Below are 17,656 nucleotides of genomic sequence, written 5' to 3'. Positions count from 1 at the left end.
GATAATCAGATACATTAGAGAAATCCAGTTAACCTTTTTTTTTTATAATTTCTAAAAGGTTCCGAGAATCTAGCCTTAAATGATCTAGTGATCTTTCCTATATAAATAGGGTCAAAATCATTACATTCACTTTCATAAATACCCAATTATATAAATCAGAAAATCATTATGTTTATTACTTATTAGATGTTTTATTATGTGGTTATTTGTCTGGTGCGTGGGTTTAAATTTATTATCATAAACTTTTGTAATATTCAACTATTTTATCAGTATATACATATTTTAAATATACACTGTCAACTTTTTGTGTGCTGTTTAATGTTATTAAATATGTGAATTATTTTTAATTTTTGACCTTTGTTTATTTTATATATTATCTACTAAAGAATTATCATAACCATTATATAAGGGAATTTGTTTTTTAATACCTATTTCTTTGTTTAATTTATTTTTATTTTCATTATACTGATATTATATGAAAAATCAATTTAATTTTGTGTGACCACGGGTGGTTTGAAGATCTATGTGTAGTGGTTTTGTTTCCTACGTACGTTTTTTTAATTAATTTCAATATTACATCTAAATAATTTATTTTTTTATTATTATCAATTTCAAAGGTAAATCTCAGTCCTCTATAGTAGGAATTTAATTTGTTCAAAATGATTAAATGCTCGTTACATATAACTGGATTATAGACTACAAAAATATCATCAACGTATCTAGTCCGTAATAAAATAATCATGCATATGAGTTATCCCATAAACAACTTTCAAACTCCTGTAAATAAACCTCAGATAAAATGGTTGACAAAGGAATGGTTTTCCTAATATTTATCATCAAATTTAAAATAAATATGTTTGCATATATTTCTTATAATAACAATAATATTTTCAATAAATAAAGGATCTTCATGATTTTGTAATAAATTTTTTTTATTATGTTAATAGTCTTTTGTATGGGTATACTAGGATACATATTTCAAATATAATAGCTAACTATCCTAGTTTTATCACTAATTTTTAAGTCTTTTAATTTTTTTACTAATTTGTAACATTTTTTATATTATATTTTTTAACCTAAACTTATTTTTTTTCTAAGTTTTTATCAGTTGTTTTAGAGACGATGTAAGAAGGAGCGGTTTTGAAGTTTATTAAAGGTTGCATAGGTATACCCAGTTTGTGTATATATGATTCTTAGAAACTTAGTAGGGTCCTTTATTCCCTTGAAATCATTCTCAATTTTATACTGTTCCCATCAAATTTTTATATTTATGCATGGCATTTTTCCCATGCTACTATATGTATATTTATCTTCACCGTTGTTACCCTTGATTTCATATATTCCACATATAGTTTCATATTTATTAATCATATTATTATTCAGTAAAATATATTTTATTGGTTTATTAGGTATACATAGATGCAATACTACATCCTTTTTTATTAAATACATTAGTAACATGTTTACTGGTATTTAAATGTAATTTATTTATTATGTGTAATATGTTTATTTTGTGGACTATTATCATTAATAGATTTAATGAAGTTTCTCATATATATTCTTATTATTTAAATATTTGTTAATTAACTTATCAATAAAGTTATTACAGTCAAGCATGGCATTGTTCCTATGCTACAAAATTCTATTATCATCTAGTAACTAAGATAATTAGTACTTTGATTTTTATCTATTTCATTTATAAATATTATTAAGTTTTTGTTATATAAATTTAATACTATTATTTTAAACTCATTATTTATTTTTTCATTATATTTTATCAATATGTCATCAACACATCTCACAAAACCAAATTTCATGCGATTGCATAACCCCAAATATTGTTATATTTATTTCTAACATAATAGCAGATAGTTAATCCTTCAGTTTGAAGGTAGTATTTACCATCAAACTCAAAATAATTTTGCTATATATATTATAATATATTCCTTATAATTATGATTATTTATTTATTTTTATAGGATTTTCATTATTATTAATAAGATTACTTTTTATTAATTCTATAGTTTCATTTATAGGAATATTTGTTACATCATTTGATAACATTATTTGTGTAGTAAGTGCTTATGTAGTTACTTAACCATTTTTTATGTTATACATATAAGGTAAGTTTATCTAATTTTTCAATATTTTATTTATTATTTTGGCAGTATAATATAAAATGCTGTTTTAAAGTTAATAAGAAGTTGTATTGCATAATCTTGTTTGTGCATTTTTGATAATCCTGTAATTATGGAGCATTGAAATAAATGGATATAATCTTGTATGATATGTTATAATATACAGTATAAATGTATTTAGTGACAAAAATATACACATTCTGGCATTTTAATTCTTTTAACATTTTTGACTAATATAATTTTAAAAGCAATATTTTTAATTTTAATTATGTGTATTTTATAAAATAAGTCTGCTGCTGGAGCTGATGCCCTGAAAGTACTTCAGGCAAATAAGTAATGTGTTCTTACTTTTTATTAATTGCATCTGGTGGTATAAATATTATTATATAATAATTATTTGAGCATAATGTTTAGGATCAGATTTTGATACTTTTTCTCCGAAATAACAACTTTAACAAGTCAAACTGAGCCTCCATGAAGTGTGTCTACATATATCCAGCACAAATAGGAGATATATCCGGCACAAATAACTGAATCTAAACAAATTTTAGAGTTTTGTTTATGATCATTGTTTATGATCAAATCACACCTTGCTATCACCTCACTACATCACATCTAGAGTTATCACTTGGGACCTATTCCCACTACATGTGAACCCTTGATAGTCAATTATGAAAGGTCTTTTACGGAATATTCCACCGGCTGAACCAAGCAACACCAGAGTTCAGAGAAGGCAGCATTCGGATACCATGGGCTGCCACATAAAAAATAACAGTGATTGGAAGCATTAGAATACCCCAACACTACACACACACAAACAAGAAAAATACAAAGTCTAAAATCAAACCAAAGCAAATCACCTACATTTCAACACACAATGTAAACTCGCTCATGCAGACTGCTAAACTAAAAATAATACTGGCCTAATCACCCAACACCAAATTCTCATCATGGATCTGCAGTTAATAAGAAACATTGACCAGGATGCCATGGAATCTCAAGGCTCTACAAAGATATACCTGGGAAGAAAGTGATGAAAAATGTCAAATATCAACCATGGCTATTTCACCCATTCCAAAGTCAGAAACAAACTTCCAAAATCTAGTAAAACAAAGAAAAGAAACCACCTGAACCCTAAGAAGAATAAAAAGACACCATAGACACACAGTCAAGAGACTACTACATAATCTTCAAAAATCAGCTCCAAAAATACAAATTCCCAACACTACTAATAAAGAATAAAAATTGTAAACTGGCCCATAAAAATAAAGACAACGTGGAAATTCTAGCTAAATATTTCAACAAACTCCTAAATTGTGAAGAACCGACAGAACTCCTAAACTTCAATACCAACACCCCAATAACAACATTATCAAAAATCATCAACCCTCCCACAATAAAAGAAGTCTACACTGGGGAAAATGAAGAATTACAAAGCAGCAGAAGATGAAACTTCAGAGATTTGAAAAAAGGCAGGAACATCAACAAAAATTTTCCTTCAACAGATTGTCAATATTTGGATCAAAGAAAAACTACCAGAACACTGGACACAACAGACCTCATCCATTAGCTACACAAAAAGGGTACAAAACAGATCCTAACTATTACAAGGAACCTCACTTCTACACACAACATACAAAATTCTTTCAAGAATCATCTTCAACAGGATCGGTTCACAACTCAAGAAAGAATTATGGAGAATATCAGGGAGATTTCAGACCCTGGAGGAGCTGTCCAGATCAGATCATGAGTCTCAAACTAATAATGGATTACAACAGGAAAAGAAACAGAGATATGGTGATACAATTTGTAGATTTCAAAGCTTATGAGTGCATCCACAGAGAATTCGTACTAAAAATTCTAAGACACCTCAGACTAGATACCAAATTAATAAACATGATAAAACTAACCATCACAAACACTAAGTCAAAGGTGAGCTCTCAGAACCATTTGAGATCAAAACAGGACTGCGCCAAGGTGATAGGCTCTCATTGCTATTATTCAACTGTGCTCTAAAAATGGTAATGAGGGGATGGCTCAAAAATACCCCCAAAAGTAAAAATAGGCTAAAAATCAAAACAAGCTGTCTTGATTTCGCTGACAACTTGATGCTGCTAGCAAATGACATTGACAAAGCTAAATCACAGATATTAGAATTTCAAGACATTGCAAATACAATTGGTCTCAAAATTTCATTCAAAAAGGCAGAAATTATGCCCCAAGAACCAACACGATTAAAAGAAGTAAACATAAACGGTAATAAAATCAAAATAGTAATCCAATTTAAGTGCCTCGATCCAAATAAGAAGAGACAAACCAGTAAAGCTCAAAAATTAACATGGTATATTTTCAATAAAAAATGTTCATCAGTAAACGCAAAAATAAGACACTACAACAGTTATAAAACAGAAGCCACTTATGCAGCAGAAACACTCTTCCACCTGAACGAACAATCAAAGACAATGAACAGACTCCAGAAAATTGGAAGAAAATCAGAAGCTGCATCAATAAGTACAAAAAAGATAGTGGTGGATTGTGCCCAACAAAGTCCTGTGCAAAGAGTTAGAACCTATCAATGATACCACGCATAAGAGGAGACTAGGATTCTTTGGATATATACAGTACAATATCGACTTGAAAAACACAAAGGCAGGATGCAGATGGATCAGAGAAAACGGAGAGGATCTGAAGGAAACTGGCCTTACACTAGAAAGAAACCTCAAATAAGATAAAATTAAACAAGAAAATCAAGAACAAAAACACTTGCTTCACACTCAAAAGAAAAAATTCACAAAATGAACATTTTCAACACTAGAAAGGGCTCAAAAATCAGGATGTATGAAAACGTACTGCAAGGAATGCAAGGCCCAAAAATTCTCATCGAAGAGACTTGGATAATGCACTGACTAAAGTAATCTATGTGTTCATAAAAGATAATAATGATTATTTGATATGGTGGTTGTAAATTCTGATAATTTTTCTTATATAGTGAAACTTAAACCTTACTATTATTCTTCTAGAGTGCTTTACATAAATTAATAGATTTTTCCTATTAGTTACTCTACAACCTTTTTGTATGTTTAAAGATTTTAAACATACAATCTTACACAATTAAATTGTGTAACATTAATTTAGCTAATATATATAATCAATAATTAAATAACTACACTTTATAGTGTTCAGAATGTAAATGATATAAACTGTCTTACATAATGGCATCATGGTACTGAAAATAATGTAGTACAGATATTCTCCTAAACATTGTAAAACGATGAACACAAAAAAAAATTGATTTAGAATTTTATATTTGTGTATATATTAGCTAAATTAATGTTACACAATTTAAAGAAAGATTTTAAAAATACAAAAAGGTTATAGAGTAGTTAAATATTAGCTTATATCGAAATGTTTTCTTAAAGATTTTTGGATGGAAATTTTATGGTGTAATTTCATCGAGTACTCAAAATTATAAAAAAAAATCTGCATTAATTAGTTCATATTATCACAACTTACCTGCAAGTGCTATGATTTAATGATATGGAAATGCCACAATATAAAATTAACTAATAATAGAACATTTTTAACTTATAACATTGTTTTCATAATGCCAGTGTTTAGGGTATTTAAAATTAATATATAAACTAAGCCCCTCCAAGCTGGTTTAGTGGTTAACTTACCATCGCAAATCAGCTGTTTTCGAAGTTGAGAGTGCTAAGGTTCAAATCCTAGGAAAGGCAGTTACTTTTATTCGGATTTGAATAGTAGATCATGGATATTGGTTTATTTGGGGTTAGGTTTCAATTAACCACATATCTGAGACTGTACAAGACTAATTCATTTAAATTCATACATATCACCCTCTGAAGTAATACCTTACAGTGGTTCAAAGGCTAAACAGAAAAAGAGAGTGTATAAACTTATCAAAGTGTAATAAATTTACCGCAGAAATTGTAGCTCTTCCTATAAATTCGGTATTAGCAATCATTGGCCCTCGACTTATATCTATATGATCTGCAACTCTGTAAAGGACTATCATATTACCTGTAAAAAACAAGCATGGGTTATATAAAATCTTTCTTAACAATGAAAATAACATCACAAGCATATACATACACATGCAAATACATACAGTGAATGCTTACAGAGGTGAATATTAAAAGAAAATTATTGTAATTTTCTACATTTAAAAATTATGAGTAGTAATTTAACAGTGAAATTCCTCTATTGTTATTGTAGGTAATTTGTAATTTTTTTTTAGGCAAAGGAATTATAATCTCTAAACCATAATTATTTAATTATTTCCTTTAATGTGGATAAAGGGAAAAAAAATTTATCTTTGATATGAGTTCCAAAAATTCTTCTGCATTTTTTTAATGTTGGTACTTATAATTAATGTTTAAATTTTGGCATATTGGTTCACTCTACTTGATTCTATCATCTTACAATATAAAAATATTACTTACTGCAGCTATACCTAAGAGTGTTCCCTCTTAGCTGTGCGCGAGTACAAAGATTTTAAACATAGCATTTAGATTTTTTAACATAAAATATAATTGGGCACACAAAAAATTTTGCATGCAGAAGCTTCAAAAATTAAAAAATTAAAAATTGATGTGTTAAAACCAACTGCCAACTAGTTCAAATTAACTGCCAACTATAAAGTCTGTGTACATAGCAGCAATTGTCAGCGATGACTGATGAGGGCGTGGAATGGTGATGCTCATCTGATAGCTGCGCAGCTAGTTCTAGGAATCCGTGTCACTCTTATGGTGCCATGTGTGCATGATATTGTATTAGTGTCTAAGCTAATATCTTATTTATGTTAAAATCATAATTATTTGATTACCGACCCTTGTTGCCTTGTTGTGAAATAATTTTATTAAAGTAACCGGAACAATAAATAATTAATTTTATAATATTAAATGTTCATTTAATAATAATCTTTGGGTTCAAAGTTTGAAGTTAAGTTTGTTAATAAATGAAAGTATCAAAACCCTAAATTTAATGCCTAACAAATTTAAAATCGAATGGCTTAGTGAATTTGTGGAAATTGATTCTCCGAAAGTCATAATATTAGTAAAATACAAACACAGTTAAAAAAAAAATATTTATTTCATCAAGAAAATGGTATAATTTGTGTTTATTGTCGCGATGGACAGTGTGAATATGGACAGGCACATGTGATTTTACTACTGGAAAAATGTAGGACAGTATCTGGGAATTAGACTTTTTAAACTCCATTTAATTAGTAAATCCCACTCACAAAATGTATAAAAGTTAAGAAAAATGTCTTTTTGCCAGCAAGTGGTTTAGTACGGTTATTAAATGAAACACCAGATGACCGTGAGCGAAATAAATCAAATCTTGAAGTAAAAATTTTAATTGATAATTTGCTATTGGCAGTAAAAATGAACATTTCTTTGCTTCTGGTTCAAGAGATAAATAACCACATGGCAAAATACATCCAAAAACCAGAAAGATGACGGAGTAAATATTATTATGCCTTTTCATTTTTAGTAGTTAATACAGTAATAAAAAAAAAGAGATGATAAAATTAAAATGGCTGATTTTCATACCTTAATTATTGATGAAAGTACAGATATTTCTACAAGAAATGCTTAATTTTACATTTTAAATTTAGAAAATTTAATCAATATAAAACTATTCTTGGTGGAATAACCCAATTAAAAACCTACGACTCCTCCTCAATTTTATAATATAATGTAGACAACTAGATTGATTTACAAAAGCTTATTATGTTTACTTCTGATTAAGCTTAAAGAGAAAAAAGATATTGAAACTGTGGTAAAAACTATTTATACTCTATTCTCAAGATCTACAACCAAGAGAAGGAAATTTAAAGATATTGTTGATGCTTCTGAAAATAAAGTTATAGCTTTCAAGGCCATCAATGAGGTGAGATTGTTATCAAGGCATTTTGTTGTAAAGGCAATAAATTATTAGTAATTATGAAGCATTAATCGAATACTTTCATGAAGATGCTGGAATTTCAAAATTCTGTTTAAAGAAATTAGAAAATATTGAATTTAAAATTAATTTAAAAATTTTAAATATATTTTTAGAACATCGTGCATTATATAAAATTTTTCAGCCTGGAGAGCTAATATCACTTGATGCTTTTCAATTTGTTTATGCAAAAATTAGTAAAATAAAAGAAGACTATCTTACTGGGAACATTGCCTGGAACAGTAAGGTGGTAATGCTTTTCCAAAAAGCTACTGATCAGAATATTGTTGTAAATATAAGTGATATGCTAAAATTTATTAATTTAGTTTGTGAAAATTTAGAAGAAAGATTTCCAAAAGATTATCCTTTGATGTAACAGCTTTATTATTGTGCTATTTTGGTTATGCTGTGTGTGAAAAAATTAATTGAAACAAATAAAATATTTTGCAGACGTGGTAATATTTTCTTTACAAAATGAACTAATTCTCAAAATTATTATAAATTGGGGTACCTTTTTAGCTAGTAGTGCAAATTGCAAGCGGGGCTTTAGTTTAATGGATTTAATTAAAACAAAACGTAAAAATAAATTAAAGGAATTTCATTTAGATATGTCGATCAGAATAGAATCTTATGCAAATGATGAAAATAATATTAATTTAGATCAAGTTTATTCAGAATGCTTAAAAACAAGACAGGAGAAAAAGGTGTAAAATTAAAATTTATATTAAATTATTATATTTTTATTTATGTTTTAATTATTTAATTTTCTAGATGATTGTTATTTAAAAAAAACTATAGGATAATAATAAACAATTGTGAGTTAATTAACTGCAGCAGTCAATAAAGGTTATAACCAGATTATGTTTTTACAAGGTAAGTCACTAAAATTTTCCAATTTTTTTATTTGAGTGTTTTAACCACTTACTTAATGGAGATTTTAAATGTAATTGCAATTTTAAATATTATCAAATTTACCTGTGGATACCATAGAGCTATGCATTAAGAGGTTAATTATATAGATATTTTTTGCATAATAATATTAGCCTACTCTTGTTTTATCACTTTTTTATGTCATATTCAAAAACGTTTTTTAATTGCTGCATAAAGATTTTTTATTTTTGAAAATCCTGTGCACACAGATCACTAAAAATTAGAGGGAACACTGCTTATAAATTATATACAAATGAATGCAATTTTTAAGTGGTATAAAATACTTGCATAATGAAATCTTACTTTTATTAAAAAAAGGTCAAATATTGTATTTTCATTTTTTTCCCTTTTATTTGAATACCCTATGACATGCACAATTACATGTGGCACCACACTCAATAATGTACATCATTAAATTGTAGTAAATGAATTTAAACATTCTTTTGACAAATTTTATTTATTAAAAGTTTTACATTCTTTGTTTGAACTGTAAATTCATATCATTTATTGATGTGGAATTATTTCTCCCTTTACAATTTAAAGTAATACTGTGTCAATCATGAAAACGAATATACCATCCAATGACATCTAAAAACAGTTAAACTTTCTTGCTTCCTGTCTAAAAGTAGACCCATTTTTCAGAAAACCATTTTAACATAGAAGCATCAGTTTTTTCAATAGAAGTAGCTTAATTGTTTCTGTTGGGACCAGTACTGTTCAACAAAATAGCTTCTTCAATCTCCTTCCTTTATTTAAAAATTGAGGACATGGTGATCAAGACATCCATATTTTTTATCAATTTCTGTTGCTTCAAGACTTTGTCAAATTTCCTGGATATTAAATTTCCCTTGCAGTGTAATTTATTTATCCAAATAACATAAAAACTGTAGTATGCATTAAAGCAACATTAAAATAGAAATTAATTTATTTTTAAACAAATAAAGAAACAGTATGTAACATATCCAAAAAAACACAGATAAAGTTCTGTATTCTGTACTTAAATCTCTGGAAAACAAACTGAAAAAGCAGATGAGACTTGAGAAAATAATAAAAACCTTAGGCAGGACTTGTCAGAAAGGACCAAGTACAGTATTACAAAGAAACTTGAGCTATTTGATGTGTTATAATATTATTTATATTCAAATTAATGTCAAGCACTGAAAAAAAATGGTAGTTGGCACTTGAATGTTACTGTACTGGTCAGCTAGAACACAAACACAAATATGGTAACAGAGCTTAATGCATATCTCGACACAGAGTATATATTAGTGTTGGTTATGTTCATTCACATAACACTAGGTGACTGTAATTAAAGAGTGCCAGATCTGGCATTTCTATCTGCTGTTTATATTATAACATACTCATGTGTGCATATACATACCTCTGTCTTCTAAACTATAAGCAATCTACTGATATTTAGAGATCTAAAATGCACCATTTGCAGCAGGATTTATCATAGTCTTGTATTGATATCACTTTTGAATGAATTGTTTTTATAGATCAACAGAGATTTAGAATTGTATTGTTTCAGGTGTACACCATATACCAGATACTGTCTATTGAGATTTAATTATTTTTTACAATATCTACAAATACAATTAATTCATTTATACATTTCCTGCAATATCATAAGATAGGAACTTTTATAACGTTATAAAATGACCAGGCCTTATATTCATCCACTAAACTGGATAGACAAAAGCTATTTTAAAAGGTTCCTTCAATAATTCATAATCATGTTGCTATGATCAAAACAATTAAAACAATTGTATAACAAGAATTGGTCTTGTTTTAAAATTGATCAATAACATAACAAACATAACATTCTTCTTTGGCTCAAACAGAAAATAATAAAATCCTACACTTATTTAGATAAATTTTAAGAGGCAGCTTAGTGTATAAAGACCTACCAAACAAACAAAGGATACAGTTTAGCAATTAATATTCAAATTTTTTCCTAGCAGGTTAATATCTATTTTATTCAGCAAATTACTGACAACAATCATGAATTTGCTTTTTTCGTTTCTTGTACAGCAAAGATGATTCTTGTAAAAGCTCATTTACTTAGATCTTGGAGCATACTCAGCACTCTCATAAGCTTTATGAAAAAATTGAATGACTTTAAATCAGGTCATCAGACTGTCCATGCCACTGATCCAAATCATCAGTAACATGATGATAAAACTCATTAGTGGGACTGAAAGTTTTCATTTTGAAAAACAGTTCGATAATCATTTTCTATGACTTGACAAATGAAGTCTTTTGGTCAGTGCTACACAGTAATGTGCCAGTTATTTGTTGGGAAATTTTGTTGGAACAAGAAATGTTTTAGAAACATTTGTTTAATATATTACAATGTTTCAGACATTCCAATTTTTTTTTTGTAGTCAAATTTTGCTTTAAGGCACAGTTTCATTTATCTTAACTTTTCCTACATTTTAAACAAAATATATGTTATTTCTATTTGTCATCCTAATGAAAATAACATGAAAAGCATTTTTCATATTAAACTACTGTTAAATTTAGCAACATTAACTTCTTACTTCATTTATATATAAAGTATTGCTATGGGATGTAATATGTCTTTGAAAATACATTTCCTCCATTCACATCTGGATTTTTTCCTGGACAATCTCAGAGATGTAAGTGACGAACACGATGAACGTTTCTAAAAGCATCAGCGAAATCATTCTAACACAGGTATGGCCATGCAAAATTATAAATATTACAGATTTTAACTATATTTTCCCTTATTTCTTTTTGAAGCGTAATTTATTTAAAACTAAGGGTGACAGAAAAATTGTATTTATAGATCTGTAATATACACAAAAAAGAAATTTAAGAAATGGTATCACACTTAGGGAAACATAACAATTTTTTATTTATCTATTACTGTTTTCAAAGTAGAGGTTATATTGGCTAAGGTGAACCTTCTTCAAATTATTATCACAGTACCAGCTGTTCACTCAAAGATGTTAATTCTACAACCTGCTTAATACATGCTCTGTATCCCAGAAAAAACATGCATAACAACAACATAGAAAGAAAAAAGGTCCTGATTGCCGAATAATTTGTATAGAATGAATAAAAATGATTCAGAGGTGGAACAAAGAGGTGTGATAAAGGCACTATAGTAGAAATGTATATGGTTGAGAGTAGTGATAAATCTGTGTTGGAAGTTACACCTTTCAAGGTATAGCTGTTGTTATTTTGTGTATTAAGTAATTACTTTGTGTAACTCATGTTAATTTGTTCGCATGTATAACAAAAGAATTTAAGTCTGCAGGATCCTACAAAAAAATCTTTCTTGACCCAAAACTCATCACTTCATTCCAAATGATTTCTCTTGCATTGCAGTACTCTTTAACCGTTTCATGTTAATTGTACTCGTATCCCAATACAGTTTTTTTTTAACACATACCAAACCTCTTTTCAAAACATTTAATATTCATATCTTTACTATTTATGAAGTTATTTAGCAACTTTGACATACCAAAACAATAACTATAAAGTTTTACCCGGGTTAGATGAAGCAATATCTGGAATCTGTTCTACTTTAAAAGCATTATCTGCAAACATATCGAGTGCTGTGTCTGCTGTAACCTCCAGCCTTTCTAAAATTAATCCCTTTCTTGCTAATGAAACAAATTCAGCTGATAACATCCTTAATTCATCATGTGTTGGTTCCCAGTCATCTAAACCAAGCTTGACATCATAAACAAAACTGCCACTTTTTACTGAAACATAAATAATTGGAGTTTATTGTAACTGAACCATCAATCATCCTAACAAGCAGACTAAAATAAAACTAAGAATAAATTATTTTTAAAAATTAAAAAAAGAAATCAATTTATTACTACATTTCCTAGAGGAAGCTAAAAAGACAAAAAGGTACTTTTACATTGCAAAGGATTGACATTGCACCACTAATCTAGGACTGCAAAACAGTTAAATGAATAATGAAGATTAGTATGTTTTAAGACGGAGTGATTTGAACTATCAAATATTAGTACAGTAAAAACACACAAAAAACAGGGCGTTTTGATGAAATGATTGAATCGCTGACTTTTTTTCGACATCTGTGGTAGTGTTACTAACTTATTAAAATTCTGGATAGTCTTTAATTCTGGGAAAGGGGAAAGGGTGATAAAATAATTGTTTTACAAATATCTTGACACTATGGATGTTAGAAAAAATGTAATAAGTAATAATGCTAGTAATAAAAATTCTCTGTAATCTGAGGTTTTGTTTAAGTCTGTACAAAAAAAGCTGTTTACCCCTCTTTTTATGAAAGTGTTTCTTCTGATATTCTTACAACTAACTACATGCAACTAAGATCTAGGAAAAAGACACTTGAAAACAAGTATTTTACAGAAATTATTATCTTACAAGTTTCATAAAACTTGGTGAAGAACTTTTGGAGATTTAAAATTTTGAACAAACATTTAAATTTTTATTTATATAGATGATTTCTTTATATTTATGTGCTTAATATATATTTTTAACTCTATTAATCAGTTGTTAACTATGAAACAATAATTTAAGCCATAACAAAAATTTTACATATCATCACATCACAATTCTCTATCGAAACGACGCAAACAAAATTTATCATTTCTGAACAGTTCAAAATAACACAAAGCTTGTTGGCTTTTTAGTCTACTGCTTTTAACGTATAAATTCTTCATTCAATAAGATAATGTTTTAAGAAGTAAACAAAGTCTCATAATGCCTTGTCAATGGGTAAATGATTCGGACAGTTTTTGTTATGTATGTGGTGAGTTCACTATAAAATCACAAGAAAAATATTACATCTTTAATTAAAAAAGGCTTATAAGCTGTACTTTGACTGTGATCAGGATAAGACATGTGCTCTTATATAATATGTGCTAACTGTGGAGTCAACATGAGGATGGCTAAAAGGCACACAAAAGACCTTGCCGTTCATTATCCCTATGGTTTGGCCTGAACCAAAAGAAAACTTAACCAATAGTCATTTCTATTTAATTAATGTGTCTGGAATTTCTAATAAGTTTAGACACACTGTACTCCACCCTTCATTGTCATCTTTACACTCAGACCTGTACCTCACCATGAATCCATTCTAGACCTCAAGGTTCCTGAAAACTTGTTTTTGTGAAAACAGTGAGGAAGAGGAGATTATGTAAGAAGACAATCATGATTCAGATTTTGAATTACAATCCAGTGAGCAACGTTTTAAATTGCAAGGTAAGCTACATAACTTGGTAAAATTAATTTAAACTTATCAAACTGAACATTTAGCCTCAAGATTGCAAAGTTGGAATTTACTTCATAAAAAAAATATAAAAATGTCAGGCTATTGAAGCAGACAAAGATTTTTTTAACGCTCTGCTGAAGAAAATTACTTCGTTTACTGAACATAAATACAATAAAAAATCAATACAAATGTTGATGAGCTTATGCTATAATTAGGGCAAGATCATGAACCTCAGGATGGCGTCATTTAATTGATTCCTCTAAGCATAGTTAAAATCAGTTTTGAATCTGTTTCCCAATAGTAATAAATTACTATTCCTTCTCTACCAATCCTTTACTGAATTAATATGAAAGAAACATATGAAGTTATGAAAACTGTTATTGAAAAGGTAAATTATAAAAATATAGTTTTACAGTTTATAAAAACATAGTTGCAACATCTACGGAGATTCAAAAGTAATAGCTCTTTTGTTAGGTATGCAGTTACGTTGTAAAAAATAGTGTTCTTTTATTTGTGAATGGGATAGCTGAGCTAGCGCTCAGCATTATGTAGTAAAACAGTGGAAGAAACATTAGAACTTAACTCCTAGTGTAAAAAAAGCATTCATGAGGCTTCACAAACCAGAAAAAAATACTTTTACTGTGTCTATGAAGAAGGACAATCAAGAATTCTAGTACATAAGACAGAAATTCTCAATTCCCAAAAGTAAGTGAAGGAAAATTTAAACAAGGGATTTTTGTTGGCTCATAAAAGAGGAAACCGGTCAGAGATGAAATGTTTAACTCTGTGTTGACCGATGGAGAACTCACTGCTTGGACAGCGTTTAAACACTTGTGAAAATTTTCTGGGTCTTCATAAATTACAAAATTACTAGGTCGTAAATAAACTGACAAATTCATACAAAACTATAGGATGTAATATGTCACTATAAGTTACTTTTCTGCATTCACATCTGGATTTCTTCCTGCCAAATCTTAGTAGTGATGCACACAGTATTCAGTAATGAACACACTGAACGTTTCCACCAAAATATTTCAGTATAGGAAAACCATTACAAAGGAAAATAGGTGTTAATATGCTTGCTGATTATGGTTCAACTTTAGTTTGAGATATATTGAAGTTACCTACAAAAGGAGAATATTCTTTAAGAAATTTTAATATAAGTACATGACATCCCACAACATTAATTATATTAAATATTATAGACCTGTAATGTGCCATTTCTATTAGATTGAGGATGACAGGAAGATTCTATTTACAGATCTGAAATCTACACACAAAAAAGCAATACAAAGAAGTGTTTAATTAGAGAAACATTAAAAAAATTTATTTTGTATATCAGTTTATCTGTAGGCATGAATTTTCATCTACTTTTTGTGAAATTAAGTAATAAATCCAGATTATACTAAAGATTACTTTCCACAATCATATCTTATCCCCTACAACCAGTTACAATGTGTTTAATACAACAGATTTGTGGTAACATCCTCACTAAATAAATAATCATTATTATGATTAATAATAATGATTATTAATCATTATTATGATTAATAATATGATTATTAATCATTATTAATCATTATTAATCATTATTAATGATTAATAATACTACTACTTTGCGACTACTTTTCCACGCAATCCCCACAAACTTCTCTGTACTTGTCCAATCTTTTTACAAGTTTTCTTATCCCCTCGTCAAAAAATTCTTTACCTGATTGCAAAGCCAGTTTTGTACTTTTTTCATTACTGCTTTGTTATGATTGAATTTGATGCCACGCAAAGCTGCTTTCATCGGACTAAACAGATAAAAATCCGAAGGGGCAAGGTTAGAGCTAAAAGGAGAATGAGGTACGAGCTTCCAACCCACTTTGCTAATAGTTTCCAGCGTCAGTTGTGTCATATGAGGTTGAGCATTGTCTTGAAGAAGCACGCCTTTCCTCTGCCATCCTGAACATTTCCTCTTCAATGCAGGCTTGACTTTGTTCTTAATCATGGCTGAGTAGTATGTTGCTCCTCCAAATAGTAACAGAAAATTGGACCATAGGTACTCCAAAAGATGGTTAACATGACTTTACCAGCTGATGGTTGCATTTTGAATTTCTTATGGACAGGCGATTCAGGATGTTTCCACCGCATGCTTTGACACTTGGACTTCAGCTCAAAATGATGTATCCAAGCTTCATCACAGATTAAAACCCTGTCCAAAAATGCTTCAGCTTTGTTATTATTGAAATGATTTTTGGGTTCTGTGCAAATGCGAAATCTCTCAGCTTTGTGATAAACGTTAAGCTCTCTGGGAACCCATCTTGCAGTAGCAAGCCTTATAGTTCATTTTGTTCTGAATGATGGAATCAGTTGTGCCAACACTTACTTGACATTTTCCAACAATTTGTTCAACTGTAACTTATTGGTCTTCTTGAATCAATACGAGAATCTAACACTGAGGCCGACACTGTTAACGAACGCCTGAAGCGTTGCTAGTCGGTCATGCTTTTGGACTACTTTTATACTTTTCCACCCAAGCATAAAAACTCACACAGATCATGCAACTACTGCCGTATTGTTTGCTCATCCGAGAGACTATTTTTGACAGTTGTACACTTTCCAAAAGTAAAATAAGATCACAGAATGCTGTTCTTCAAAAGTAGTTTCTTTGAGCAAACACGCCATAGTAACTAACAACTTAGAGTTTATGTTTACATAAATACTGATCGAACAGCTGACTAACACTCTTCACAAGGTTGCCAACTAACACTTACAAAAGTTTCAATTGCCTGCATTAAGCGTTTCCTTTACTAAAAATGTTTGTCTGTTTAATTATTGAATGACCCTCGTAATAAACTGACAACAAAGCTTGGATACTTAATACTCCTCTCTACTCTGGTACTGTAGTTAGTAGATACTAAATAAAATAAATAAAAAGGGGATTGAAAATACTAACCTCAGTTTAAATCAATCATACTCATTTTATAAATTAATATGGTTATGTAAAATTATAATATTATTGTTCCTGAAGTGCTTCCTTTCAGTCATTACAAAAAATGCTATCACCCCTAAGGAAATTATTTTTAAAACAATTTACTAAAACATAAAACTTTATTATTTTACATGCTAAACAAAGTGAAAACTGTAATCTAATTACCAATTTTTTGCTTTTTTATATAAAAAGTGAGTGATATAAAGGATGATTCACCTAGTGTTACCAGCACTTTTTGAGCTCATTGTACTAGCGAAAATAATGAAAAAAGTTTATATAAACATGTCTAGAAGTGCTCCACAAATGAATGTCAGAATGTCTAGAAGTTATGGCTAGCAAAGGATTTAGCCTTGATTCCTGTGCAAAGAGTGGAAAAAACCAGACTGAAATTCTAGTAACCCAAAT

The 17,656-nt window shown here is 29.1% G+C and overlaps 1 protein-coding gene across 2 annotated transcripts in view; it reads right to left on the bottom strand.

Moving 5' to 3' along the window:
• Positions 1–17,656, bottom strand: part of mRpL39 (mitochondrial ribosomal protein L39) — a 64,379-nt gene that overhangs the window by 18,158 nt on the left and 28,565 nt on the right. For both annotated transcript variants that reach the window (XM_075382254.1, XM_075382255.1), the window contains exons 4-5: positions 12,554–12,772; positions 6,079–6,179 (exon numbers count right to left, since the gene is read on the bottom strand). In XM_075382254.1, coding sequence (XP_075238369.1) covers positions 6,079–6,179; positions 12,554–12,772 — 320 coding nt within the window. The remainder of the gene's footprint in view (positions 1–6,078; positions 6,180–12,553; positions 12,773–17,656) is intronic.

Source organism: Lycorma delicatula, chromosome 1 (assembly GCF_047948215.1).
Source record: "Lycorma delicatula isolate Av1 chromosome 1, ASM4794821v1, whole genome shotgun sequence".
NCBI lineage: Eukaryota > Metazoa > Arthropoda > Insecta > Hemiptera > Fulgoridae > Lycorma > Lycorma delicatula.
The sequence above is the reverse complement of the archived record's forward strand: the minus strand, read 5'-3'. Positions and strand labels throughout refer to the sequence as shown.